This window comes from Gadus macrocephalus, chromosome 17 (genome assembly GCF_031168955.1).
Source record: "Gadus macrocephalus chromosome 17, ASM3116895v1".
NCBI lineage: Eukaryota > Metazoa > Chordata > Actinopteri > Gadiformes > Gadidae > Gadus > Gadus macrocephalus.
In genome coordinates, this window is record NC_082398.1 from 2,096,210 (window position 1) to 2,123,878 (window position 27,669).

At 47.2% G+C, this 27,669-nt stretch overlaps 2 protein-coding genes across 9 annotated transcripts in view; one reads left to right on the forward strand and one right to left on the reverse strand.

The window, feature by feature from the left end:
* The window catches only part of sec24d (SEC24 homolog D, COPII coat complex component), a 34,049-nt gene extending 26,484 nt beyond the window's left edge, over window positions 1–7,565 (reverse strand). For all 7 annotated transcript variants that reach the window (XM_060035867.1, XM_060035870.1, XM_060035871.1 and 4 more), the window contains exons 1-8: window positions 7,420–7,565; window positions 6,301–6,497; window positions 5,409–5,508; window positions 4,471–4,607; window positions 3,196–3,774; window positions 2,416–2,546; window positions 1,064–1,175; window positions 435–562 (exon numbers count right to left, since the gene is read on the reverse strand). In XM_060035867.1, coding sequence (XP_059891850.1) covers window positions 435–562; window positions 1,064–1,175; window positions 2,416–2,546; window positions 3,196–3,774; window positions 4,471–4,607; window positions 5,409–5,508; window positions 6,301–6,439 — 1,326 coding nt within the window. In that variant the 5' untranslated portion in view covers window positions 6,440–6,497; window positions 7,420–7,565. The remainder of the gene's footprint in view (window positions 1–434; window positions 563–1,063; window positions 1,176–2,415; window positions 2,547–3,195; window positions 3,775–4,470; window positions 4,608–5,408; window positions 5,509–6,300; window positions 6,498–7,419) is intronic.
* A 671-nt stretch (window positions 7,566–8,236) lies between these two features.
* On the forward strand, window positions 8,237–27,233 carry LOC132475469 (synaptopodin-2). Of its 2 annotated transcripts, XM_060076625.1 has the most exons (5): window positions 8,237–8,511; window positions 14,696–14,847; window positions 16,072–16,844; window positions 18,663–21,826; window positions 25,712–27,233. In XM_060076625.1, exons 1-5 carry the CDS (start codon window positions 8,404–8,406, stop codon window positions 26,339–26,341), a joined length of 4,827 nt encoding a protein of 1,608 aa, XP_059932608.1. In that variant the 5' UTR covers window positions 8,237–8,403; the 3' UTR covers window positions 26,342–27,233. The 2 variants fall into 2 exon arrangements, with proteins under 2 accessions (XP_059932608.1, XP_059932607.1); XM_060076624.1 differs by lacking the exon at window positions 25,712–27,233 and having other exon boundaries at window positions 8,238–8,511; window positions 18,663–23,791.
* Window positions 27,234–27,669: the final 436 nt, after the last annotated feature.

The following is a 27,669-nucleotide window of genomic DNA, read 5'->3' on the forward strand; positions in this document are numbered from 1 at the left end:
CTGGTAGCTAATTAGCACGAGGAGGGAGGGAGAGGAAAGGATAACATTGCCTTAAAAAGGCCTTTGGGGGCTCGGACTCCAGAGAGTCAGGGAGTATCTAAGGGAAAGTTTCCCCTTCACGGCACAACACCATCCAGTACAGCACAGAGGTTGTAACGAGAACACTGGAACTTTCCAGAAACCAGAAAGAGGAAAAGGATAATCACGCCTTCCCAAACAAGAACATGGCTGGTTTTCGTTTTCACCTTCGATTTAAAACGGTGTTTGTCCGAGGGAGAGCCCACGATACGGGTGATGTCTTTAAGAGACGTCCAAGAAACTGTTATTGTCTGTTCAATACATAGTGTGTCAAATTAAGAACTGTACAGAAGCGCTTCAGAGGGGCCTCTGCTGTTTCCATGAGGGCCATCCATCCATCAGCGGCCTGGTCTTACCTCGTTCTTTGGCACGACGGCGAAGGGTTTGATGATGGTGGCCAACGGCACCTGGCACTGTTTGGCCAGCTCGGCGGTGCAGGGGAGGGTGTAGGTGGTGCAGCGCATGAACCGGGGGCTGGCGTTACCTGGGGAGACCACAGCAGAGGTGGAGGTTATCAGGGTGGAGCGTGGAGGCTGTCTGAGGAAAGGGGGACGCGAGGGGGCTGGTAGCATGAGGAGGGTCCATCCTTATTGGAACATCATAAATCTTGAACCCAGTGTATTGCTTACTATATATATATTATACGGGGAATGGGTTAACCTAACAATTGTTAGTGTTTCTATGAACATCCTTACTGTACCGACAGAGATATATTGTTGTTTCTCTTTCTTCCGACAAATACGTGCGTATTGTAAGTCGCTTTGGATAAAAGCTTCTGCTAAATGCCCTACATGTATGATATTTATTGCATATTTGTTGTTTATTGCAAATAATGACCCAATCTGTGTGTGAACATTGAAGAAAAAAGGCGGCAATTATCCAAAAGTATTGCAGTATTTTGACCCTGGAAGTTTGGGGTAAAGAAAATGAAGGTCATCGTTCCACATAAACACACTGACGTGTTTGTTTATTCACCGGGCCGTACCTTGGTCCTGGACTGTGAAGTCGGTGGTGACCAAGGGGGGAACCTGACCCCTGACGTTGGTAGCGTAGACCTGTCCTCCTCGCTTGGCCTGATCGTCCTCGATGACCTGGGTCTGAAGGGAATCGTCTCATTCATTATCTACAGGACAGGCATTGGTTCAATTCAACAGTGTTCAGAGTTAAGCATAGATTGCTTGTTTAGATAACAGCCGATTCGTTGTTGGCTAGCAGGGACTATGCCGAAGGAATCTGTTGGCGACTCATCACATTTACAAAAGAAAGCAATGTTTTTCCTTAATAAATAAATAGTTGAAATTAGAAAAAAAGATTGCTTTATTTTGTCAATATCATGATTCTAATTTCAACTATTTATTTATTAAGGAAAAACATTGACATCTATCACAGATGTTGTCATCTGATAGGACACGCCTACAGATGATTTCCCGTGACAACACTTGCAACGCCTGCAGCTCATGCAAAGCAAGGCCCCCTACAAGAGGAAGCAGTGACTCAGTGGTGGTGAGTAGGTCAGAGCAGGCACATGTGTTCCTCCTCACTACGATTAGTTTGAGACCAAAGAAAACCAGACGCTAAAAACTGCATCTTGGTGGTAGAAGTGATAGTAAAAGAGAAAGGGATATCAGAGCCCCTCTTTCTGTACCAATCTGGGAAAACATACGGCACTTCAACTAGGGCTGGGACGACGCGTCAACGTAATCGATGACGTCGACGCATAAATTACATCGACGCGAAAAATGCACGTCGATTAAAAAAAATAAAAAAATAAAAAAAATAAAAGATGGGCGGCGCCGGAGCGTAGTAGCAACGCGAGCGGCTCCTCAGACTTTCATAAGTGCAAGGCGCCTCTAAAGTATGGGAATTATTTAATGTAAAAGGAAACGATTCCGTGATATGTCGTCTTTGCAAAATGGAGATGACTTTCCATTCTAGCACCACGGCAATTCACCAGCACCTGAAGAGGCGTCACCCGGTAGCAGCTGCAGATGACCGAGCACCGTAGAATTCTAAGAATGCATTACTTTGCACTTTTATTTTGGAATTTAAAGGCAATAAACACGTGTTGAAATGTTAAGGAATTCATATTTTTTTCATTCAGATATGTAAATCAACATGTATAAACTGCTATTAGTCAATTAATGGGGAGATAATCGAGAATCGAATCGAAATCGAATCGGACTGAAAAAATGAATCGTTAGATTAATCGATGCATCGAAAAAATAATCGCTAGATTAATCTTTTAAAAAATAATCGTTTATCCCAGCCCTAACTTCAACCAGTGTGTGGCACAAGCTGTCCATGGAGGCCTGGAGGTTGGATGGGTGTTCTACTTACAGGGCTAGGGATGGAGTCAGGGTCCAGCTTCTTCTGAGGCGGGCCGGCCATCGCTGATCCGGGGAAGGCACCCGGGAATCCTGGCTGGGGCCCTGCCATCTGGCCCCCAGCCATTTGGCCCCCGAACTGGCCTGCAGGGAATTAGGTGATTACTCGGTTAATTATTCACAAAGCTGCCAGATTTAGTTAACTATTAACCGGGCCATGCGTGGTAAATAACACCCTGTTCTGTCTAGGTAGACTCGATATTGATAACAATTAGATGAATGATTATCTGAGATCAATCCTGCGATATTATAGCAGAGTTTCTGGGGGGAGACGGCTAATAGCCTGGGCTGGAAACCACAAGATGCAACACTTTCACAAGAGTTTCCTGTTTCGTTACGGAGATATTCTACTGAAGATAACCAATTTGAGTGGAGGAAGCGGTTCCGAGGGAGAGTTGAATAAGTGTATTTCCACCGTGGATACTCTGCTAATGCGAATTTGACACTTATACAGACACGTGTTAACATTTTACTGCTGCTCCTTGTTTGTGTTCGCCCATTACGTGCTTACAAATCCCCGCCTCCAGCAACAGAAACAACATGATTGACCGAAACAAATATGAAACTAAAGTCAGTGAACCGTCTGTTCACACAGATTCAAGATCGCCTGTCATCAGACTGCAGATTTAAACCCAAAGTTGGTTTGATTTGTGAGGTTAAAAATTAACAACGCTCGATTCCAGGTCTCCATTAGTGTTGTAGGTGCTGTTGTAAGCCAGCTATCGTGTCGTACCTTGCTGCTGGGGGTATCCCGACGGACTATTGGGTCCCAGGCCCGGCTGCTGATAGGCCCCCCCTCCTGGGCCAGGTGGACCGGCGTAGGGCCCGCCCATCCCTGCCATTGGTGGACCAGACATTTGTTGGCCTGCCATTGGTGGACCAGACATTTGTTGGCCTGCCATTGGTGGACCAGACATTTGTTGGCCTGCCATTGGTGGACCAGACATTTGTTGGCCTGCCATTGGTGGACCAGTCATTTGGGATCCTCCCATTGGTGGACCAGTCATTTGGGATCCTCCCATTGGTGGACCAGGCATTTGGGATCCTCCCATTGGCTGACCAGGCATTTGGGATCCTCCCATTGGTGGACCAGGCATTTGGGATCCTCCCATTGGTGGACCAGGCATTTGGGATCCTCCCATTGGTGGACCAGACATTTGGTGGCCTGCCATTGGAGGACCGGTCATTGGCATGCCTCCCGGGGTCGACGGGTGGGGGGACATCTGGGGGCCCATCCCCGGGTGAGACGTGGGCTGGAACGGCTGTGGTGCTGCGGGGCTGGCCTGAGGCGGGCTCTGCATAGGACCTGGGGCTGCAGGCAACGCACAGGAACACACACAACCATCAAGACACCATAACAAAAGAATAAGCAATACACAGCAACACACACAACCATCAAGACACCATAACACAAACAATAAGCAATACACAACAACACACACAATAGTCAAGACACAGGAACACACTCAATAATCAAGACACAAGAACACACACAATAATCAAGACACAAGAACACACAATATAATCAAGACACAAGAACACACACAATAATCAAGACACAATGAAACACTAAACCCAGACATAAAGACTTCCATCAGAGAGAGATCAGAGAACCAGAAGGACCTTATTAGCAACATGATCAGGGATATAATCAGCTAATTATAATTAGGGAGAGAAAGGTCTGTGACCTTCTTTTGTTCTACCATTTGTTTATTCACAAAGATAAACATCAATGCACACATAAGACAAACCCTGTTTTCTATAAAATATAATAACTATCTATAAAATACTGAGTATAAATGAATAAAGTTATGCAACAAGTTCCTCCCAATACATTTTCTTAGACTGCACAAATGTATCAATGCATAAATAAAATATATAAATGTTTTCTATAAAAAATAATACCTCATATTCAAAATGCTGGGTTTAAATTAAAAACAGTACGTTACAAGTTCCTCCCCATGCATTTTGTCAGACAGCAGTGAACTACAAGGGCATTTTAACATACCGTAGTTCCCAAGGTTCATAGCGCCCATCTGATTGGTGAGCTGCTTTGCGGGAGGCGGAGCCTGCTGGCCCATGCCAGGGTACTGGGTCTGGGGGGGAGCGCCGTAGCCCGCCGCGGAAGCTGGGGCACCTGGGAAACTACCGGAGGGAAGAAGCTCTTTGAATGTCTCACCCGCTCTGTCATGCATTCAACATAAGCACTGGGGATGAAGAAACTAAGACATGATGAAGTCATTCAAAATGTAATGTATGTTGTACGTCCTGGCACCCAAAAAATATTACTCAGCATTGTGTAGCATCTTATCCTGGCTATCTTTGTGGGAATGGGTTAACCTAGCAATTGTAAGTGTCAGCACTTGTTTCTATGAATATCTTTACTGTACCGACAGCGATATATTGTTGTTTCTCTTTCTTCAACAAAATCTACTGACTTATAGTAAGATAAAAACGTCTGCTTAATGCACTAAAACGAAATGTAAATTTAAAAACGCTCGCCAGGTTTTACCGCAAAAATATTAATGCACACACATCTCTTTAGATACAGTGTGAGTTTCAATTCCCTGATTGTCCGTTTGCACTAAGGTCACTTTCCTCCAAGTCCATTGCTTGTTCTCTGATTCTAAGGCAGACGAGATGACAATCCGTCGTGTATTGAAGGCCTAATGAACACAAAAGGCTAGGAAGATACACTGCACAATGGAGTCCCAGAGGAGTTTCAAACACAGACTCAAGGAGGAGCTTGCCAAGTCACCAAACGCTTAGCTCAAATCCTTAAATAGTGCTAACATAAGCACCACAAACTTCTTCAGCCCATGTTTGACAGATTATCTTGGGTGTAACTAACAACTAACAGTCATTCACCCAGTCACTGCTTCATTCAGACGCCATTCGCCCACAGTTTGACAGGGGTCTAGTGTGAGGGAGGTGTGTTAGGCTTACCTCGGTGCGTGCGAGCCGTTCTGCTGGGCGTTGGGATTGTAATGGCTTTGTGCCGGTGGGGGCGGTCCACCTGGGCTTGACCCTGGCGACTTCATCCCACCTGAGGAGAGTAGAGTCATGTCACTGCGTGCTCACCCACACTGTATCTGCACTGGAACATACAGGCCTGATTTAAATCGAGGCTCAGCAACATCATAGGAAAATCATATCGTGTGGAATACATTATCTGTATCAGGGTGGCTGGATGGGTTAGGGTTGAAGAAGCTGGCCCCTAATGTACGCACTTATTGCATGTTGTACATCCTTGCACTTAAAAATAGTACTTAGCATTGTGTAGCGTCTTATCCTAGCTATCTTGGTTGTATACGGGAATGGGTTAACCTAACAATTGTAAGAGCTTGGCACTTGGTTCTATGGACATCCTTACTGCACCGACAGCTATATGTTGTTGTCTCTCTTTCTTCTGACAATTGTACTTATTGCAGGTTTCTTTGGATGAAAGCGTAGACGAAAGCCCTAAATGTAAATATAAATGTAGCATACACCATCTGTGTTCAGGTTGAATTCACATCAGCACATTGATTACCATGTTTATATCCTACGTATATTACGTGTCATCTACCAAAAAACGATTAGCTTTGAAATAAATCCAGAATCACCCACATGAATGTGTATATATTCACCCATAAATGTTGATGAACAGGAGGTATAATACTTTGCCACAGAGGTGAAATTACAGGAATGGAAATCCTTACGTTAATGATGGGTCTGTAGGCATGCCCGGGCCCATAATTAACATCTTAATGCACCTGTGTCCACGCCTACTCTAACACCACCTTGATAAAGGCCTATCCCCTCTCCTGGGAGCCCCATTGTACTCAGAGGACTGTACCTGGTGGTGGTGGAGAGAAGGCCTGTTGCTGGCCCCCATAGTGCCCATAAGTGTGCTGGTTGGGGCCCGGCCCATAGCCCATGGCCCCAGGCTGGGCCTGGGAGTACGGCGGCGCAGCTACATAACCCTGTTGACTCATGTTGCTTAGGGATGGCTTTCACTGTCTCCTCATGCCACGAAGAACCACTACAGGCAACCTGTGGAGTGGAATGGAAAGAACACAAATGTAGATCGTTTATCGATGGTGTTTATGACATATAAATCCCTTTTGAAACATTAAAGTGTGCAATATACACAAACTTTGATTATATCTTGCAACCTGTTGAGCTTTTGGCCCGACTTGGTTCGATATGCGCTCTCCAGAGACGACGGTTGTCTAAATGTTTATTAAAAGGAAGGCCTACACTACAGATAGTAAGTCCACACTCAACGTGGAACATGGACCTTTGGTTTCGCTTTATTGTGCCACACTTGATGTCAATTCAAGATAATACAATCGACTCGACTCGACTAGTTCCCTGTGTCTTGTTCGTGTCAGAGTATGTAATCCAAAGGCTTTCAGGAACTAAATAACAACAAGTAAATTGAGTTGGCGACAGCTGTCACAACAACAAAGCTCCGGTTCCGATTGTGACCAGGCCGGGACAAGAGGGACTCACGACGCTTTGAGCCCATGCAATACACACATTGTTAGTTAATCTGTATCCAAAATAAAGACGCACACCCGACCAGGGACCACCGCTGGAGTGGAGTCAGCCACTGCCCAGGAATTGCCACGTCAAAGATCCGTTATGCCCGACATCAAACCTCAGCATCCCTTCCTCCCCACCAACAACACAGTCTTTTATTGTGATACGTTGTGTTTCTCTGTGATGATGCACATTCAGGACGCGGACAATCAGACCACCAGCCAGACCCCCTATATCCAATAAACCCCAGCGCGTAATAAACAACATAGCGACCCCGAACCTGCGACGTTACAACGCGGACGTGTGTGCAAAGTTTTCTCCCTTAAACCCCTCAGAACTCCAGCTACCACGACCACCGCTGGCTCGCAGCCCGACGTGGCGTGGGGATATTGCCCCTATCCCGTTTAAAGGGTGAAACGTGTAGGTTTACCTGGAATAAAGGCGATGGGTGCGCTCTTCTCCTCTGTCCGGGTCCCTGCTGCTGGAGAGTGCCACGTCAAACTCCGCCACACGCACCGGCGCCGCTCGGCGCGTCACACACGGAGAAAGGAGAGGGGATGGAACTGCGCCTGCGCGGTTGGTAGGAAGCCCGTACACGTCAGCACAGGGGACTTTTCGTTTTTTTCTTTTTCTTTTTTTCTTATGCAAAACTACAGCGAACTCGCGTCTACAGCTGCAATTCTGACCTACCTAACATGTAGCTCGGGGGTGTGCTTTCGTGTCTTTATATTGTGGCACAAATCCTTTTATTGTGGATCGGAGACATCCATTAGAAATCATGAACACACAATTTCCTAGGCGGTATTTCCTAACTTTTTAATAAATAGAAGATTCAATAATTCAGGCAAGTCGATGGTAACGATGGTAATTGATTACAGGTGGTCCAGTTATCAGTACTTTATTAAATACGTTTCAACTTACTGGCAAATGAACCACATTTCTTCTTCAAATATAATTAGAAGAAGAAGATATTTAATACTATTATATATAGTAATTGGCTTTCATAATGAGAAACCCTACACGTAAATAAAAATATTAAGTTTCCAAACAAAGATATCAAAGCCATCCTCCATCAACATGAGCACAACTTTTCATGGGCGTCTGAGTGGAGGAGGGCGGGGACTCATCTGCAGGGGGCGGGGTCTCATCTGCAGGGGGCGGGGTCTCATCCCCGGGGGGGCGGGGTCTCATCCCCAGAGGGGCGGGGTCTCATCCCCAGATTTCAAGTTCAGAGATGATGGGGACATATAAACAGCAGCCTCTCTGGTCCTGGACTCCGACACAGTCTTCTCGGTGTCCTGGGTGTAGGTGCCCGCATGTGTGCGTGTGTATATGTGTGTGTGGATGTGTGTGCGTGTGTGCTGGTGCTGACTTGATGCGGTGGACGGTGTGAGCCAGGACCCTCACACACAGCATGGGCCCCGGGGAGTACATCTGTGTGACCCTGCGTGGCGGGGCCCCATGGGGGTTCGGTGTGCGCGAGGGAGACGGGGACACCTACACACCCTTTCAGGTCTACCAGGTATGATTATTTCAGTGACGTTGTGTTGTTTTATTTTGTCGAACTCTCGGACTTTGAGTGTTTTTGCTGTGTGGTGGTCTTTAGTTTTTTATGTGTCATTTGCAAAATCGACAATGTAATTCTTTGCTGAAAGAAAATATCTATAACGGGAAGATACATGCAATGTGCTGTGATGACGTGGTTCAGGCTTTTAATATTTTATTGCATACGATTTAAATGTTTTTGGTTGTCTTACTTCTTTATTTTATTGTGAAAAGACTGGTGTGTGTGCTGGGGTGGGGGGTGGGGGGGGGGGCGGCGTGGGGGCGAGAGATGTGGGACAGCGCGTGTTCCCACATAGTTTCTGCAGCCTTCTGCCTGTGTTTTCTACACGGATCCTCAGGACCCTTATATGGTCAGGCACAGGAAAGCACGTTGGACCGAGGTCAGAGTGATCCGTTATCGCTGGTTAAGATTCAGCGCCGAACTAAAACATGTGAAGGCCGGGCAGGCAGATGATGGAAAGATATGAAGGTCAGATGGAGCCAAGCGAAACAAACAAAGATGACCACAGAAATCTTACAAGACTTCACAGGAGCTGACAAGAGGTGTGAAGTATAGGGTAATGAGATGAGCTCATTTAATAGTTATGTTGTATTAAAACAGCAGAATAATGTGTTATTCCAGAGGGATACATACATTAGGGCTACTTTTTGTTGTCAAAACTATAGGTATATATATATATATATATATATGGAACTTTAAAGCAGAGTTAAAATCAACTTTAAAGTACTGCTGTTGCAAGATACAGACCAATACGGGGTTCATGGATTGATTTCCCTCTCTCTCTCTCTCTCTCTCTCTCTCTCTCTCGCCCTCTCTCTCTCTCTCTCTCTCTCTCTCTCTCTCTCTCTCTCTCATTGTCTCTGTCTCTGTCGCTCTCTCTCTCTCCCCACATACAGACACTAAATCACGCACACACATACAAACCCGTGCCTGTGTGTGTGTGTGTGTGTGTGTGTGTGTGTGTGTGTGTGTGTGTGTGTGTGTGTGTGTGTGTGTGTGTGTGTGTGTGTGCGTGTGCGTGCGTGTGATCGCGTGTTTGCCTGTGTATACTCTGCATAATTCGACTCTATTCCAAACTACAGAGGTTGTATTATACGCAGAGCTCTGTGAGAGAACTGTGATGGAAGGTTAGCGAGTGTGCCGAATCATGACTTCGTCATCTGGCACCTTGTCTGTTGAACTCATCAGGATTAAAGCCATGTTTTTCTGTTTTCTGGGGGGTAAAAACCATGACGGGTTCTCTCATTGGTGTTGTTTTCTGTTCTCAAGTCTGAAGAGGATCACTTGTCATTGTTTGCTGGCAAATTGAATTACATGCAGAGATCCGAATGCTGAACCTGGAAGCATAATGGGAGAGAGACACAACACAACGACCAATTTGGAGGCTTAAATCAAAGCCAGGATCTTTATTATTTATTTATCTGACCTGGACATCATTAAACATAAGAATTAACCCTAGTCACCAACCCTAATGCGGTTAAGACATCCAGCCTGCACTATGCACGCTATTTAGAATAACATTTATTATTTTTAACCATTTCTATCCAGTCCGAATTGTCTGTTATCATTTAAAAACATACATGTGTTGACCGGGGTTATAATGTTCATAGAATAGGACACTTTAAAACTTGAACGAGACTTCCGTGAGTGTTATTGTGCTGCCATGCTGCAGGCCTTAGACATCTAAAGCTTCGTCCTTCACCTGGAAGCAGTAACTCAGGAAAAAACAAATTGTTTAGAGGCTTCTAATGTTCAGAGATCCGAAGTTGAGTTTGCAGATGTGCCAGTCGTGCGAATTATCCCTCTCTCTGATCTCCTCCGTTGGTTATTAATGTGGTTATTGGAAACTCCTGTTAGGACTGGAACATTTTGTTTATTGGGATAAAAGTGAACTCCAAGTGTCTTAACAGGAAGGGCATTCACTCCCGCCATTGTTGTTCTCATCGAGTGAGGCTGGTTTTTCCTGGCTGGATTTAACAAGTCTTGTGCTATCTTACCATTTTACACGTGGCCTGCATGTTAACCGATGTTGACCTCCATGGTGAATGTATAAAATGACTTCTTAGAGTCTGTGAGGAAGTCCCTCCGTCGTGCGTTGAATACTGTTCATCACACAATATTATTCATACAAATATTTTACTGATTCCAAACTAGGCCACAGTGCCTTCGCATAAACACATAGGGAATTGATGCACAGTTAAGGAAGCCCTTTTTGTTTATTCCTGGACAAAGACAGCTGTTACCGATGAGATGCAGTGCTAATGGAGTGGCACAATAACCTTATTAAAGTGCTCTCTCTCTCTGTCTCTCTCTCTCTCTCTCTCTCTCTCTCTCTCTCGGATGGATGGATGAACAAGTGTCTGTGTTCATCCATTTGCCCCAGCCTTCCTCAGCAGTAGACCGCAGGAGCTCCACCATGCCTCCACTGTCGCCCCCTACATAGAAGCTCCGGCCTTGTGTATATCAAACCAAACATCAGCATTCCACGTCTGTGCAGAACCGTGTACTCGCCTTCAACGTCTCACTTCACGTGCAGCCAGCTGCAGAAGATAGTCAAACACCCCCAGCCTCACAGGCTAAAGGACAACAGGTCCTATGTGTCTGTCTTGAGAGAAACCAAAGCCAAAGACAAGATTTCACGAACGGTAGTCGTTTCATTCCGTCACGGTGGGTGGCAGGCAGGTATACCTGTGGCACAGCTGGAAGAGGTTTGCTTTTTAATAAAAGTATAAATAACTGAAGTGACCCTAAATGCTTAAAGATGCACAGAGAAGGGACCGCTGGGGGCAAGAGTTTTCCCATTATACAGTCCTGCATTTCCTGTGCTTGTCCGTTGTGTTTGAGCCTATTAAAATCCTAAATGCTGGAAATATTGAGTCAGGGCACTAGAGCACACTGAAAGCCCCTCTCTCTCTCTTTCTCTGTCTTTCTCTCTCTCTCTCTCTCTCTCTCTCTCTCTCTCCCTTATTGACCCCCAGATGCCCTTGTTCCTGAAGGAATTGTATTGTTATTATTAAATGTAACAGGGACTTAATGCAACGGCATGGAAACCCGATGGACTATGTTCACGTGCGGAACAAGACATCCACATGTGAACTATGGAAAAAAACATAAAAATAAACATAGAGATTATTAATGTAATCCTGATTTGCCTTAAGAGGACTCAAGCAGACTCGAGCAAGGAGCCATAAACTGTAAATATGCCAGCATCTGGGCTCTCCCATCTCTCTGTCTGTAAACCGGGAGAGGGTGTGTTTGAGGGAAGGAGAACACACGAGAGAGAGAGAGAGAGAGAGAGAGAGAGAGAGAGAGAGAGAGAGAGAGAGAGAGAGAGGAGGGAGATAAAGATAGATATAGAGAGAGAGGACCTGCCAGGTGGAGGAGGGAGGGATGGAGAGACAGAGAGCGAGAGAGAGAGAGAGAGAGAGAGAGAGAGAGAGAGAGAGAGAGAGAGAGAGAGAGAGAGAGAGAGAGAGATTTCCCCTCCTTTTTTGGAAGGCCAGTGTTTACGGCCGTGTACTCCTTAACCTCCCCCCCCCCACCCTGCAGGGAGGTGTGGGGGGGGGTGGGGGCAGCACACACAGGGATGCCATATACGGCCTGGTTGGAGACACGCGCCTCAGTAAAAAACACAAGGGATAGCGAAGGCACAAGGTGTGTTTTTACTGTTTTTAAAGTAACTAGGCTACAAAACAAAAGTGGCTGCCCCATAAAGCCCGGGGAGTTTATTTAGAACGATGGTGCTTCATGTGAAAAGACATCACGCTGTTAGCTTACGTTAGGCCAGTCTCATGGTCTTTATCCCTGTTGGTGGTCGGGGAGTTGGGCATGTAATTTTTTCCGTGAATAATTAGTAAATGTTTGGGTTTTAGTAAGAGTGCAGCGTTGGGATGTGAAGCCATGTACCCAGATACAATGTCTTTGTTGAAGGTGAGGATTAAGATATAAGGAGATGTAGTAGGCCTTATAAGTTGGCTACCGTTTGAAGATATGAAGATGGTTTAGTGTAGTTTCTGCAAGTACAGTACAAAATCACTGAGGCCTGTCTGCTTATGTTAGTGGACATCCCACTGTGACAAGTGTAGTCAGCTAAGCCTAACAGATAGTTTAATTATGTATGACAGAAGGAAGGATTAGTTTGGCTTGATGGCTTAACATATAGTCTGTAATGCATGTGTGTATATGTGGCTGTTCATGTAGTGGCTTTCAACTTGCACTTGCTCCACACCGCCCTCTAGCGGCACATCCTTGTTATGACAAGCACTATTCCTCTTCTATAAATAAACCAGGTACAATGTGTTGACGATGCAATTTGGCGTCTGTATTGTGCTCTGGCGATGTAATTACAACAACGTGTCTGCTCTGTTATATGATTATGCATTGTGATTACAATCTGGCTGTGATCAAATCAGAGCAAGGCTTGAATATTTACCTCCAGTGTCAACTGCCCTAAAAGTAATGGATCTCTGGTGGGATAATCAATGTAATTGCCTGTTTATAAGTAACCAAACGTGTAAATGTTATTCTTGGAAGACAAGCTTTAAATGGGGATGCCAAGAATTTGCAGTTTACTTCACAACTAGTTTGTAAACAGAAACCCCAAGGACAGGTTTATTGTTGTAAGTGATGTGGAAAAGTAGGGTGTAGGGTTATTTCATCGCTGCCAGGGGGCACGGTGACCCTGTCAGCTAAATAAAGGCACAATGACGTATCTATAAGCAGTGTTATTTAAACTTCGTCTTATAACCCATACACCTTTCCTCCGCGGTGTTCCATCTTGCCCTGCTCCTCGGATACGTCCCTCCCTTCCCCTGTGTTTCCCTCCTGTGATCAACCTCGTCCTGTTATCGGTTTCCCCTGTCCCTCATTAACTCCCCTCCGAGTGGATTTAGTCATTGTGTTTCCCTCTCACTTCGTCGCAGTAGCCTACGATGTATTTTGACTTTAGGGTTTCTGAATTCTGAGATTAAAGTCTGAATTTGAAATAATTTGAACTCAAACCTAAAAAAGAAAATCACTTATGGCTCTATCCTCTTCCGTATACCTCTGTGTCTAGCGCATGGACCTATTAAGGAAGGCCTAGCGTATTTTCCCGCAGTGATCTGTTGAATATCTTCTCGACTCTTTACGCATCATGTTTAATTTGTCCCATTGCCCTGATGGTTACTGCCTCCCCGTGAACCAAACCATTGCCTCCTGTAAATACGACTTCTGGTTCTAACTGCCTGTCGTCACGGGTCGTATGTTGAGTCCAACACCTGAACACGGAATGATTTGACTCACTCGTAGCCTACTTCCCAAAACATTTATTTTTGTATTGGCAAAACTTGATGACATTTCATGTTCCTCTATCTTGCAAATACACAAATATTATAACATTTTATTGAACTTATCATTATTATTATCTTTTTTTTTTTTAAAGTATAGGCCTTCTAACTTATTGTTTATCCTTTGGCTAATAAATTGGGCTTTGGAAGTAAAACAAAAAGACCTGTGTCATACGCTATGCTTTCTCATTAAAAAAAACCATTTTATAGACCTCCAGAGGCAATTACCAGAGAATGGAGACATAAAGCTCGGGTTAGCAATAGAGTTGCGCTTTAAACCCTTCTGTCCAGAGCAGACAGAGAATAACGTTATGGAGCTGGAAAAAAACCGTGAATCTGACCTTGTTTTGTCCATTACAACAATACAGCGTGAAAAAATGGTTTCCACAACACAAACCTTGCATAACAACAATCTGGATCCCAAATGCCTATATCTTTATATAAAAAACAAAAGAAAATGGTCCTAACTTTAAAGTTGCTCCCATCTGGTGTCTCATTAAACTACTGTAGATGAACTTCCATACAGTATGTGACTGCATTGTGAACTGAACCATCTACCCACAACGTAGTAGTGGGTAGATGGTTGTAGTTATCAAACACGGTTGTGGCTTTCCCTACTCTTCTTGTGACTTCTCGGCCCAATCCCATTTCTACCCCTTACCCCTTCAAAACCAGGGGGAGGGGTAAGGGGAAGGGGTAGGGGGTAGAAATGGGATTGGACCCTCATATCCATGGACGTCATGACACTATCTGAACCAACAGCACAAACCCCCTAGAAAAGCTTTTGTGTTTGTTTACACTCTGTATCGTAGGTCCAGGAGGACGGGCCTGCCTTCAGCGCTGGAGTGAGGGACTACGATGAAGTGGTGTCAATCAACGGAGAGCCGTGCGAAGAACTGCATCTCCCAGAAGCCCTTTATCTGATCAACTCCTCCACAGACTGCCTACAGCTCCTCCTGAAGAGGTAGCCTAGTAGTTGTGTGTGTCTCTCAATTGCGACTTATCGCAATGAACAGCGGCATGTGTCTGCTCACGTCATCCTGTGATGGTTGAATTGAGTTCTGTGTGATTCTAATGGGGTTTTCTTGTGAGCCAAGGCCTACAGTTGAGGCTTCGTGTTATGCATAAGAATAACTACATTAGCATTTCGGTGGTGTGTTATGGCCTTCCCTCGCACATCAGAGTGCATTCAATCAGACACTGGTGCAGTCATGCATGAAAGCATACACTGGGCCGAGTGGGACAGTGTGAACGCAGTACTTTATGAACATCTCAATGCATGGAACGATGTGCCAAATCTTCCTATACTATACAAAACTCAATTTAGGTAGAAGGGCGTGTCATGGTTTTAAAGAAAATTATATCTAAAATATAATGTCTAAAGTACAGTACATCCTCTGTTTGTTTACTGTTTTGAGTTGTGGAATGGCATCTAAAGAGCAACTTCAGTGGTAACACTTTACAATATGGGTGCATTAATGACCAATAATTATCATTAGTTAATGTATTAATAGGAAGTTGTATTTAGCATTAGCATAGGGGTGAGGGTTAACAGGATAGGAATAATTTATAAATGAATCCCTTAGTAAACATGAATACAGTTAGTAAACAAGAACACAAAAGGACCGGTCACTGAGGCCGAACAGAATTTAATTTCAAGCCTGCTTTCGCAGAGGGCAGCAATCGCTGTCAATTTATTAGTGACCCTATTAGTGTCCCAAACGAAGTGCAAGCTGGTTTTAATGGCACGGCGTTCCGCCTCAGAGATCCCGTCTGGACGCTGATGCGTTCGCCTGATTGCATTTACAAGGAAGTCTGTGAGACGAGGGCGCTGTTACGCACTCCTCCGTCGGAACTCCTATTGATGGCATGCTGCTCGTTGACAAAGACACACTCGATTTAACGACGAAGGCATGTACATCACAACATCCCCTGGTTTCATCAGAATAAATATGAATTTAAACATGAATAGATGATTAATCTTGTAATTAGTGAGTTTTGTTTTTTAATGTTTTCAATGATCTCGACGTGAACCTGATCTTGACAACATGACAACCCGAATTCGAGAAGACTCAAAAGACCACGGAAAGCTCGCACCTTAACACATTTAAATAAATTTAAAAAGCCGTCGCGACGATTCGACGAAGACGTCCGAACAGCTAAATCCTCTCCCTCCTCTTCGATACAGGTACGGCTCCAGCCCCACCGGCAGCATGGACCCAGACGACGAAGAGGAGGAGGAGGAGGAGGAGGAGGAGGAGGAGGTGCGATACCGCCCGACCACATCCCCCCGCGTGACCCTGGAGAGCACCACCCTCCACATCCTGTCCGCCGGCCGCCCCCACCCGGCCGCCCGCGGCCCCAGGGACCTCTACGTCTCCGAGCGCCCCGACGGGGACGGCTCTCCCCGCTACGGCGCGGCGGTCCGGGACCCCGACCCCGAGGAGGGTCAGCCCCCGCTCCGCCGCTTCTCCCCCGGCGCGGCCGTGGAGCTGCGGCTGTCCCTCCCCCCCGACCCCCCGGAGTGCACCTCCCTGGGCAGCGCCCTGGGCACGGAGGGGCTGACCTGCGCCCCCGAGGCCGCGCCCCACACCCACACCTCCACCCGCTCGCTCTACGTGCCGGCCCCGCCCCCCCGGGAGCCCATGGGCCAGCGGGGGGTGGTGCTCCGCCAGGCCGGCTCCGCCTCCGGGGGGCTGGGGCAGGTGGAGTTCACGCTGCAGCACCCCGTCAGGGGCGGGGCTGGCGAGGCGGCGGTGGGGGGGCCCGGGGCCGGCGGAAGCGTTGGATCCCGGGGGACGGCGGGAGTCGAGGGAGGGGGCGGGCGCAGCGAGGGAACCCCTCCCTCCTTCTCCGTCTCTTTTGGCGTTCCCTCGGAGGAGGCCGGCACTGTGGAGGAGAGGGACCGCGACTCTGAGGGGGAACCCCAAGAGCCCAACAAACACCACGCCCGGCACGCCAGTAAGAACCCCTTCTTCTGTTGTCGATCGTACGTCATGCCGAACTGTGTGTGTGTGTGTGTGGTGCTAATACGCGTGTGTGTGTGTGTGTGTGTGTGTGTTATATGGCACTATTCGTTCGAGGGGGATAACACAGCTCTAACTAACACACACATGGACAATCGGTATCAACATGTGCCATGTTGTTGTGATTGTCTATCCCATGCCGTGACTTGAAGTTAAAAGCCTGAATAGCATCACGCATCTCTCCCTGTGTCTTACAACCTGCCTGCCAGACTGTTGCTTTGTACAGGAATAGACCGGTTGAAACCTGAGTTGCAACAGAATTGAACCGTATAAGAAAGAAACAACAACGGCTAGGGCTGGATTTATCCTTTTATGCAAACGAAGATCAGTTTCAGGATTTATTCGTGCGTCGTCAGGGAGGGGAAAGCCGTTCATTTGATGAATTAGGATGGCAGCATGCCTGTGAGACATAAATAAAACACCCAGGCCCCGATGATGGCTGCAGCAGCCTCCGTTTGACGGACACGAGCATGTGCTCCCCGGCTCCGTCACCTGATCTCCGTCAGAGCTGGTATCTAAACGGAGCTAAAAACGTAAGTCCGTCACTACTCCAGCCTGGCCAGCATCTCCTCCGCCTTAAGGTTGGTCTTTGAGGAGTACCAAAAGTAAGAGGAACTTGTTTGGATTTAATTTTTTCTGGGGTGATTATGTGTCATCTTTGCGTTGTGCTTTTGAGTTGACTGCGGTTGTGACGTCGTTTGAGGGGGTGAGGTTTGTGGTCATTGTTTAGGGGCTAAGGCCAGGGGAGAATTTCTGAGAACTGACAACTTGGACGTGGACTTACTGATAAGGACTTGTAGCTATGCACTGGTTGCTTGCAAATGCATTGCATGCAGGCTCTTTGAATTATTATACAGTATTTTACTACTGGCGATGTCACTGAGCATTAAACTGTGCTGATGCGTTGTTTATATCTGTGTGGGGAACGAAGAGGTTAGACATGGGTCAGTGGATCAGGACATTTCTTGATTGGTTTGTAAATCATTTGAAATCCAATCAATTTTAACAATTTGATGGACCAATCATGCTAGTAGAAAAGGTTGCTTAGGGAAAATAAATATTAAACCTTTTTTATGTTGTGAAAAACGCAATGTTTGGCTTGTCAGATATATCAAATCTAAATGATTTGATCTATCTTTTAACATCTGTCACATTGAGATAAAGGATTCATTCTCTGAAATTGCAGTACAACGTAACGATATTCCATTTTGGTTATGACCTTTCTCACAAGCATTGTTGTGCGTGCATAAAACTAGGTTTCGTAGAAGGTTTAGAAAGGGCTGGCATTCCCCTATTCCCAGGCTCCTAATCAGTAACGCCTCAGGAATTTTGTTCTACAGCAAATGTCAGGATGAATGAATAAGAGATGAGATGAGAATGAGAAGAAAGTTTAACACTTTCTTAACTCTTTTCTTAAGAATACAGCTTTATTCTGTTTAACATCAAGAGCAATATGGAACATTGAAGCTGATCAAGTCTCTAATAAATCAATTACCATGTTTCTCATACCACAATGACAACAGAAACAATGACAACAAACAACTATGTTTGTGGTCATTACTTTAAAAGTATCAATTCATTTATTAATCAATTAATACCCACCACTGCTGTGAGGTCAAGTCCCGACACACAATGCCCATACAGTGTCTTGTTTTCTCTGACCTTTGACACTGAGCACTCATGTTCCCTCTCTCTCCCTCTCTCTCTCTCCCTCTCCCTCTCTCCCTCCCTCTGTCTCCCTCTCTCCCCCCAGGGCTCAGGCGCAACGAGAGCCTGTCCGAGAAGCAGGTGAAGGAGGCCAAGTCCAAATGTAAGCGCATCGCCCTGCTTCTCTCCGCCGCTCCGCCCAACCCCAACAACAAGGGGTTGTTGATGTTCAAGAAGCATCGGCAGAGGGCCAAGAAGTACACTCTGGTGAGCTACGGCACCGGGGAGAGCGAACCCGAATCCGACGGCGAGGACGACGGCGACGAAGACGGCGAACACACCGTCGAGTTCACCCTGCTGGCCACGAGCGACGCCGACCTCGACGGGCACTTCTTCACCGACACCCAGACGGGAAAGGGCGTGCTCACCATCAACTGGGACAAGGGGCTCCTGGAGATCGAGCGCATTCTGAACAACCCGGAGGAGATGGAATGTCTCCCTGACACCAAGGGCAAGGGTGCAGTGATGTTCGCGCAGCGGCGCCTGAGGATGGACGAGATCACGGCGGAGCACGAGGAGATGCGACGCCAGGGGATCCCCGTGGAGGGGCTCCAGGAGACCGAGACCAAGGCCTCCTACCAGCAGGTGGAGGAGCACTCGTACAGGCAGTCCACCAACGAGAGTAGTGCCTACACGGATGTGGCTGTGCAGCAACAGCAGCAGCAGCAGCTGGAGCAGCAGCAGCAGCAGCAGCAGGAGCAGCAGCAACAACAAGAGTACCAACAGTACCAGGAGCGACAATACTATGAGCAACAGCAACAGCAGTATCAGCAGCAACAGCACCAGCAGCAGCAGCAGCAACAGCAGGAGCAGCATCAGCAGCAGCAGCAACAACTGTATCAACAGCAGCAACAGCAGCAGCTACAATACGAGCAGCACTATCAGCAGCAACAACAATATGAACAACAGCAATATCTGCAACAACAGTCTTATCAACAACAGCAGCACTACCAACAACAGGAGTATCAGCAACAGCAGGTTAAGCAGTACGCTGCGACCAATGGCACAGTCCACCACCAAACCAATGAAGTGCAGAGCTCATATGCCAATCATACGGCGAAACCTTTCTCCGTGGAACAGATGACCCTCAACCCCTACTCTCCCGCCATGAGTGGGACCAACCAAGATCCGAACAGCCAGGGAGAGGAGATAGCGTCCCGTGATGAACGCATCGCTACACCTGCGATCAGGACGGGCGTCTTGCAGGACACCAGAAAAAGAAGCACAATGTTCACATTTAAAGAGGCACCGAAGGTGTCGCCCAACCCTGTGCTGCTGAACCTCCTCAACAGGAACGAGAAGAAGGGTTTTGAGTATGCAGCTGAAGAAGACTTCCTTAGCCTAGGGGCTGAGGCCTGTAACTTCCTCCAGTCTACAAGAGTCAAACACAAGACCCCTCCACCGGTTGCTCCAAAGCCCGTTATTAGCCCCACCTCTCTATCATGGCCCCAGCAGATCGAACTGACCAACCAGGATCAGCCTGAGCTCGCTGAAAATAGTGTGCCGGCACCTGCTGTCGCCCCCACCGTGGAGGCTGCCGCTGCTCCTGAACCAGAGCCAAACCCTGCACCTGCTGCTGAGCCCTCTCCTCCCCCCGCCCCCCAGCAGGGCCCTGCCAACAACCACCCCGATCAAGAGCCCACATGGATTGTCCCGGAGCCCCAGACCAAACCTCAACCTCAACCTCAATTTCAACCTCCACCTCCCACTCCACCACAGCTAAGGGCAGCATATGAAGAAGACGGCACTAGAAATTCTCCCACAGAGCCCCCCGCAGTCCCGGTGAAATCGTGGGTTCCAGCATCAGCTCCAGCACCAGTTTCAGCACCAGCACCAGCACCAGCACCAGCACCAGTGCCGTCACCAGTACCAGCACAGCAACACCCAGCACACAGTTCCTGGGGATCAGCTCAAGTGCAACCACAGGAGCCGGCTCCACGCCACTCCCCCTCACCGCTTCCTTGGGTGACACCTCAACCCCCTCGTCCCCAGGTCCAGCCTTCACCAGTCAGGAATGACTGGGCACCTCCTCAGTCCCCTCAGCAAGCCCAGCCAGCATGGGCCCAGCCACAAGAGCAGTACCAACCTCAGACGAATACTGCTCCAGCAGCATGGAGCCAGCCTCAAGAGCAGTGCCAACCTCAGACGAATAATGCTCCAGCAGCATGGGCCCGGCCTCAAGAGAAGTCCCCTCCTCTGACAAATAACCCGCCGCCATGGCTCCAGCCTCGAGAGCAGCCTCAACCACAGCTTGTCCAGCAGCCTTGGAATCAGCCTCAGCAACAAATGCAAGGGCAACCTTGGGCACAGCAGCCACAGCCAAATTACCAACCTCAGCAACCATGGGGGCAACAAGCTCAGCCAGTGCCACAGGCACAACCACCATGGCTTCAGCAAGCTGCTCCACAACAAGCCTGGGCCCAGGGCCAGGGACATCCTCAACCACCCTGGCTTTCGGCTCAACCCCAGCAGCAGCTGGATCAAATGAATGCTTGGCCCCCGTCTCAGCCCCAACAGCAAGCCCAACCACCTGGATGGATGCAAGCGGCCCAAACCCAACCTCAAGCTCCTTTAAATCCATGGGCTCCAGTACCTGCCCAAGCCCAACCCCAACCAACATGGGCCCAGCAGCCTCAAGACCCCACCCAGCCGCCCATGCATCCCTGGGGGCCAGAACATGGTCATGCCCAACCTCAGCAACCGTTGGCCCAGCCGGTTCCAACCCCTTCTCCGCAACCGCAACAGCCGAACTGGCAACAGCCCCCTCCGCAGCAACCACAACCCGAACCACCTTTGAAGACATGGTCTCCAGCTCAGGCAGCTCCCCTAGCACCTGCACCTTGGGGGGCTGCACCGTCACAATCAACTCACGCACATGTGTCGGCTCCGGTGATGAGGGTAGCTCAATCGTCCCCCAAGCCCGGAACTCCACAGAATGACGGCTCTCCGACTCCCCCGCAGCCCTCCAACCCGTACACGTTTCACCGGAGGTCCTCGTCACCCATCAACCCCATGGCCACGGTGTTGATTCCGTCCGCCTCGTCGCACGAGATGCCCTGCTCTAGAGGGAAGGGCGCCGACCTGTTTGCCAAGAGGCAGTCCCGCATGGAGCGGTTCATCGTGGACTCTGAGTCCGTGCAGGCCAATAAGGAGAGCCGGTGTGCGTCACCGGTGGCCTCCCTTCCGACGGAGTGGAAGTATTCATCCCAAGTAAGAGCCCCCCCCCCGTTGGCATATAATCCCATTCAGTCCCCGTCCTATCCCCCAGCAGCGATCAAACATCCCCCGCCGTCTAGCCCTAAATCCAAAGCCAAGAAGAAGGAGAAGGAAAAACCGAAGCCAGCCCCCAAACCCCTCAATGTTATAGAGGTGATGAGGCATCAGCCCTATCAACTCATGTCCTCCCTCTTTACGTACGGCCCTGCAGCAGAGGCTGCAGAAAAGGCTGCAGCGGAGGCTGCAGAAAAAGCCGCAGCTCATCTTGCGGCTAACCCCAACCCTCCCGTGCAAAATGCGCCAATGCAGTATGAGCAAATGGCTCCGGTCCAGTATCCTGGACCGATGACCGCCCCTTACCCCGGGCAGATGTATGGGATGCCGCCTCATCCCTTTATGCAGGAAGGCCAGTACCAGCAAGCCCCAATGAATCCTTACGCACCTCCAAACCCCTATCAGCAAGCCCCCAGTGGACCCTACTACCAACCATATCCCCCACAGTATCAACAAGCCCCACCCAATGGGTATCAACCCCAGTCCCCAAGCCAGCCCTACCAGCAGACCCCCCCGGGGGCTTATCCACCAGCTAGTAACCCTCCCTACCAGCCCGCGCCCTACCAGCCCACAGAGCCTGCCACCCCCAGTGTCTACGTCGCTCCCGGCACCCCCTTAATGTCCAGGCAGGACTCTGCGTCCGGTAGCAGCAGCGCAGTGGCGGCTGCCCCAAAGCCGAGGTTTATGGCTAAGAAAGCCTCGGCACAGGTGTGGGCGCCGAGCGTAGGCGGCGATGATGAGTGAGGAGGATAGGGTCGGGGCGCTTTGATCCTTGTTCGCTTTACGAACCCCGAGTGCTTTTGTCAGGGCGCGGATAAACCGCAGCGTTTGAAAGGCTTAGTTCACCTTGGTGTGGTTTGATTTCCATAGGAAATCATTTTGACAAGTCGTATCCGTTTTGAGTTGCGTGTGCTCATGGAGAGCCAGGCATAGCAAGATTCATTCAGGATCAGATGAGAGATGAGGAAAAATAGTGATATATTATTTTTATAAAACATGTACATTTAGACAAATGTACATACTATGATGCACAAGGGGATCTTAATTCCCGGGATGACTAGGGAAAGGGGAGTAAGATCAGAAGGTTGGGGAGCGAGTAATAAGTGAAAAGAAACATGATGATCGGAAATTGATGCAAGTAGATGACAGCATCTGGAAAATGAGAACTGGAAAGTGATACTTAATGACGAGAGATGGAAATGGGACAACAACTAAAAAAACGTGGCTTAAAATGTCAAGAAAAAAAATCATAAAACTAAAAAGAAAATAATGCTGTGACATCACAATGCAATAAGAGGACAAAACTATTGCTTGCTTGCCATCCGAACGCATCATTTCTAAATGCAATTTAGATCCACGAATTAATAGTATTTTATCTCAGGGTCTTCGGAAAAACCCCTCCCCGAGCGCCTTGGTTTTATTTAAAACTTGAGGCCAGCTGTTGCGTCATGTTTAGGGCTAAATTTAAACCCACGCTGAATACATGGGAGGAAGTGTTTTTGGACAGCTGAACTAAAGCGAGACTTGGGTTACAACTTCAGCCAGCGTCAGTGAGTGTCTCACCCTTACGTTTCCTTGAAGGAAAAGATTAAAAAAAAAAGCTGGGGATACGATTTCATATTTAATAGCTAAATATCCTGACTATAAACTTTGATTTCCCACACATCCGCGGCTGCTTTTATTTTATGAATGGGATATTAATATATGAATGAAAGAATAGATTATATAAAAGGAAGACCTGGTGCTGAGGACTAGCAGTGCTGTAAGTTTCATCCAGGCCTTTTCTTTATTGCATTGCTTTCTATCTTTCTGTTCATTTTGTGTTGTGACATGTTTCTTCTCTGTGTTTATCTTCATTGTTCACCTTCTCTATGATTCACCACATTAAAATATACTTTATCCTGACCTGCCTTTCCTTTCTCCTTCCTTGCATCTATGTTTGGAAAAGCTTTCTTCTGCTGAACTTTCCCTGATTTGTCTTTCTTCACACTTGCCAAACTTCTCCCATCAGCAAAATACACTTTTGTTTTTGCATGCATTCTTTTACAATACACTGGTACAGTCAAGAAAGATGTGACACAGCTGCTCAGAGTTCAAGATTAACTAAATATTAGTGGAGGAAAATATCAACGATTACAATGACGGGCAAATTAAATGAATAACTACTGCTTATGCTGTAATAACATTTCTATGTAAGCCTACTTGAACAATACTACAATAAGGCACATCTGGTTGTTCAAGTAAATACATTTTGATTATACATGTGGCTTAACAAGAACATAGGGGAGACCCTTGCTTAAGAAACAATAACAGAATAACTTATTGGACCAAAACCAAAGAGAGATGAGTTTTAGCCTAAATGTCAGGGAAACAGCTATCTATCAACCTGGGACTTAGTTGTGTAAGTGAGGCTTCACTATATATAGTTCTGAACTAGGCTAAATGCAACTTAGATTTCGACTCTTACCCACTCTTGGGTCAGAATACCTGGACTGACATTAGAAACCTTAGCAATTCTATCAGCGTGAGAGTAACTTATTATTTAATTTTAGCTTACTTAGAAGGATTTTGTTGTGGATACCCCCTAAATCTACCACCACTTCCTACCCCATCTCACTCTATTTCTATCCTTTTCTTCATAAGGTCAGTTCATTCTATCACTTGTATGGCTTTTTAATCACTTTGTTTATGCATCACTGCAATTGCACTTTTCAACCAGGTGATGGCAGCACTTTCATTCGTCTTGAAACGAGCAATTACCAGAGTCCAATTGGGAGAATCCATTGGAAGGGAAAATATGTTATTTATACCTTGAACATCTCACCGTCTCATCCGCCACAGAGAAAGTAGATCCAGTGTAAACCCGGTACTCAGGAAACAAGAGGACCAAGTCACAAGCAGGACCCTTTAGTGATGCTATGATGTTTGTGCAACATTGTGAAGTAGAGGATGGAGAGGAAGCATCCAGACATACTTACTTTGGATAGTAAAGAAATAACGTCCTATAAAGCAAAGAAGTTAAGGAGATCTCATAAGGACTACTATGTTCCCGACAATGGGACTACAAAATGCGCATCTCAGATATTTTTGCCCCATTGCGGTCATAACGTTTTGTTTCATGCAGGCTGCATAAACCTGCATAAACTAAATAGTTGTCACATTGAGCATGGTGGCTCAAGCTCACACTCCTGTCCACTCGTATGTATGAAATATATCCCAATTAATGTCATTGCATGAAAATAATTGTCGTTCATGTTGATGGTGCGTCACTCTAAATGTTCCTGACGCAAGGAAATCCTTTCTTATCACAGTGTATGTGTACCGTGCTAAAGTAGATAAGAAGGGAAGCACTGAAGCCCCTTTCCTTAGCATTTACAGAATTCCAGCTGCCATTTACACACTTCCGGGTCATTTCAGTCAGCTAGGAATCTTCTGAAACTAGACTATTGGACCGCAGCCCAGCGTTAATGTACTTTCCCTGGAGAATCCCTCTTCCATCACTGGAGTCATCTTGTCCCGTTTGGGTTTGGTTTTGAATCTTGATAGAGACATAGCGCTTTATGTGTATTTAATTGAAAAGTTATCTTATTCACAATAGCACTTATTGTGGTCTTCACATATATTGGCCGAGGCGCGGTTATAGCCTTTGCGTAATCTGTTAGTTAAAGTGTCTGTCCGTAAAAAAGAGTTAAAGTGAGGCAAATTATTTATTTGCAATTGTATTACTTTATTAGCTATGTGCTGCTAATCTTGTTTCCATAATGTTTGGATGACACACACACTTGAAGCCTGGCTGAAACCCATCTCAACGTCTCCTCCTTGCAGGCTCCGGGCAGGAACTACTCTCTCTCCCCTCCCGCCAGCAGAGTGTCGTCTCTGGGTCGCCACCAGGTCTCGGCCTCCCTGTCCCCAAGGCCTCACGCTCGAGTCTCCACCGCACCCCCAGCAGGGAAGCAGGGCGCCTGGCCGGAGCTCCGTCTCAAAGCCCCTACGCCCTGGGAGGCCGCCTCCCGCCATCCCATGGGCCTGGTGGACGAGGCGTTCACCCACCAGAGCCTCCACCAGGCCATCGCCTCCAACGTCCGCCAGGCCGTGGAGCGCAAGCTGCTCCCGGAGCCGCCGGACGACTGGAAGGCCCGGGTGTCGTACCAGCCGACCGCCGCCGCCCCGAGGACTGGCGGGTTTCAGAGCCAGTCCTGGAGCTACAGTCGCAGCCGGAGCCAGGGTCGACCTCCGTTGCCGTCGTTTGTGTCGCCTCCTCCCGCCGGCACGAGCAGCGTCGCGACACCCGGGCGCTACTACGGTTCTCTGCCCAAACAGTGGCGGCCTCAGCCGGGCACGACGGACCCACAGCTCCGGTCCTCTGCGTTGATGTCCGAGTACCGAAGGCCCTCGGCCAGGCCCACCTTCACGGCGGCGTACAACAGCAAAACCACGTGGAGCTGCAAGCGATAAGTGACACACTCGGAGTCAAGGTGGTCGTTGACGTTTGGGCTTGAAGTTCGTTTTACACCAGGCACGATTTTGCTTTGCACTTTTCTTTTGCAAACCATAGAATGAAAACATAGTTTAACTAACGTTGAATTTCAATACACATATGAAGCAAGTTATATTTTAAAATATCATTGATTTTTAGGTTCACTACAGCCATCAATTCACAATATCTTTGTATTTTGTCGTTTCGTTCATACGCGTCGTTTCTGATGTAAATTGCTTTTAGTAAACTTGTCGTTTAACCTAAATAGGGCTATAATATAACTTATTGAGGTTGATATTTCACAATGACAGATATAGAAGAGTATTGGAGTTGAATGTAGTTTATTGCGTCTTTGCTCTGCATCCAAAAAAGGTTATTTTAGTGTATTTTTCACAGTAGCACCTCTTAAGAAGAGTCATTGGCATGTTGTGAATGGTAGAGTGCACATTATAAGTTTGAAAATAATTTGTGCTTAATGTGTGGGTAAGTGGATGAAGGGAAATGGATTGAGAGATTCCTTAATTGGAAATTAGTTGGAAATATAAGACATTAACTCATGCTGTATTTTTGCCATGCATCACACAGCCTGTCTTATCGATTGCAATATGGCTGAACTGAAAAGCTTGAAATTGATGAGCGTTATTACGATTTGTTTGAAGAAGTTAAGAGTGGTTGGTGATTATATTGCAGCTGCAATATAACTAGTGTTTGATACGTTGGGTGTATTATTTATATACAATCAACACGATTCTGGTGTGACTCCAGTTATCTATGTAATTCTACTACAGTTGAACCATTTTGCATGCTGGGCTGTGAACGTTTGATTCTCCTCTCCTCTTCCTCTCCAGTTTATTAAAATCTTGAGCCTGAGCAATTTTCTCCTGATTTATTTGTTGTGCTCCCATGCAAAACATCATCTGTAATCAGTTTCAGTGAGCAGCGACGTGTTGCGGTAAACTGGGCAAAGGCTAAATCCATAACCCGCCCTGCGGGAGGAACACAAGCTATTTGTTATGTAAACCCCACTTCAGATTATTTCATTATTATTATTTTTTTTTATAACTTTCTTACTTTCCGCTCATCAGCATGTTGTTGCTAGACAACGAGAGACTAAGGCTGGTACAGGAACAATATTAGCATCCTTATGTATCGGCATGGAAGCTTTTCCACTGCTAGACTTCAGGCAGGTCCCCCTAAATGAGCCTTATCGTGTGTAATTACCTTCTGTGTGCAAAGCAGCAGTCTATATTGAATTTCCTCATTTAAAAAGCAACTAGGGATTTGGGAGAGTATGATGCATAGATGT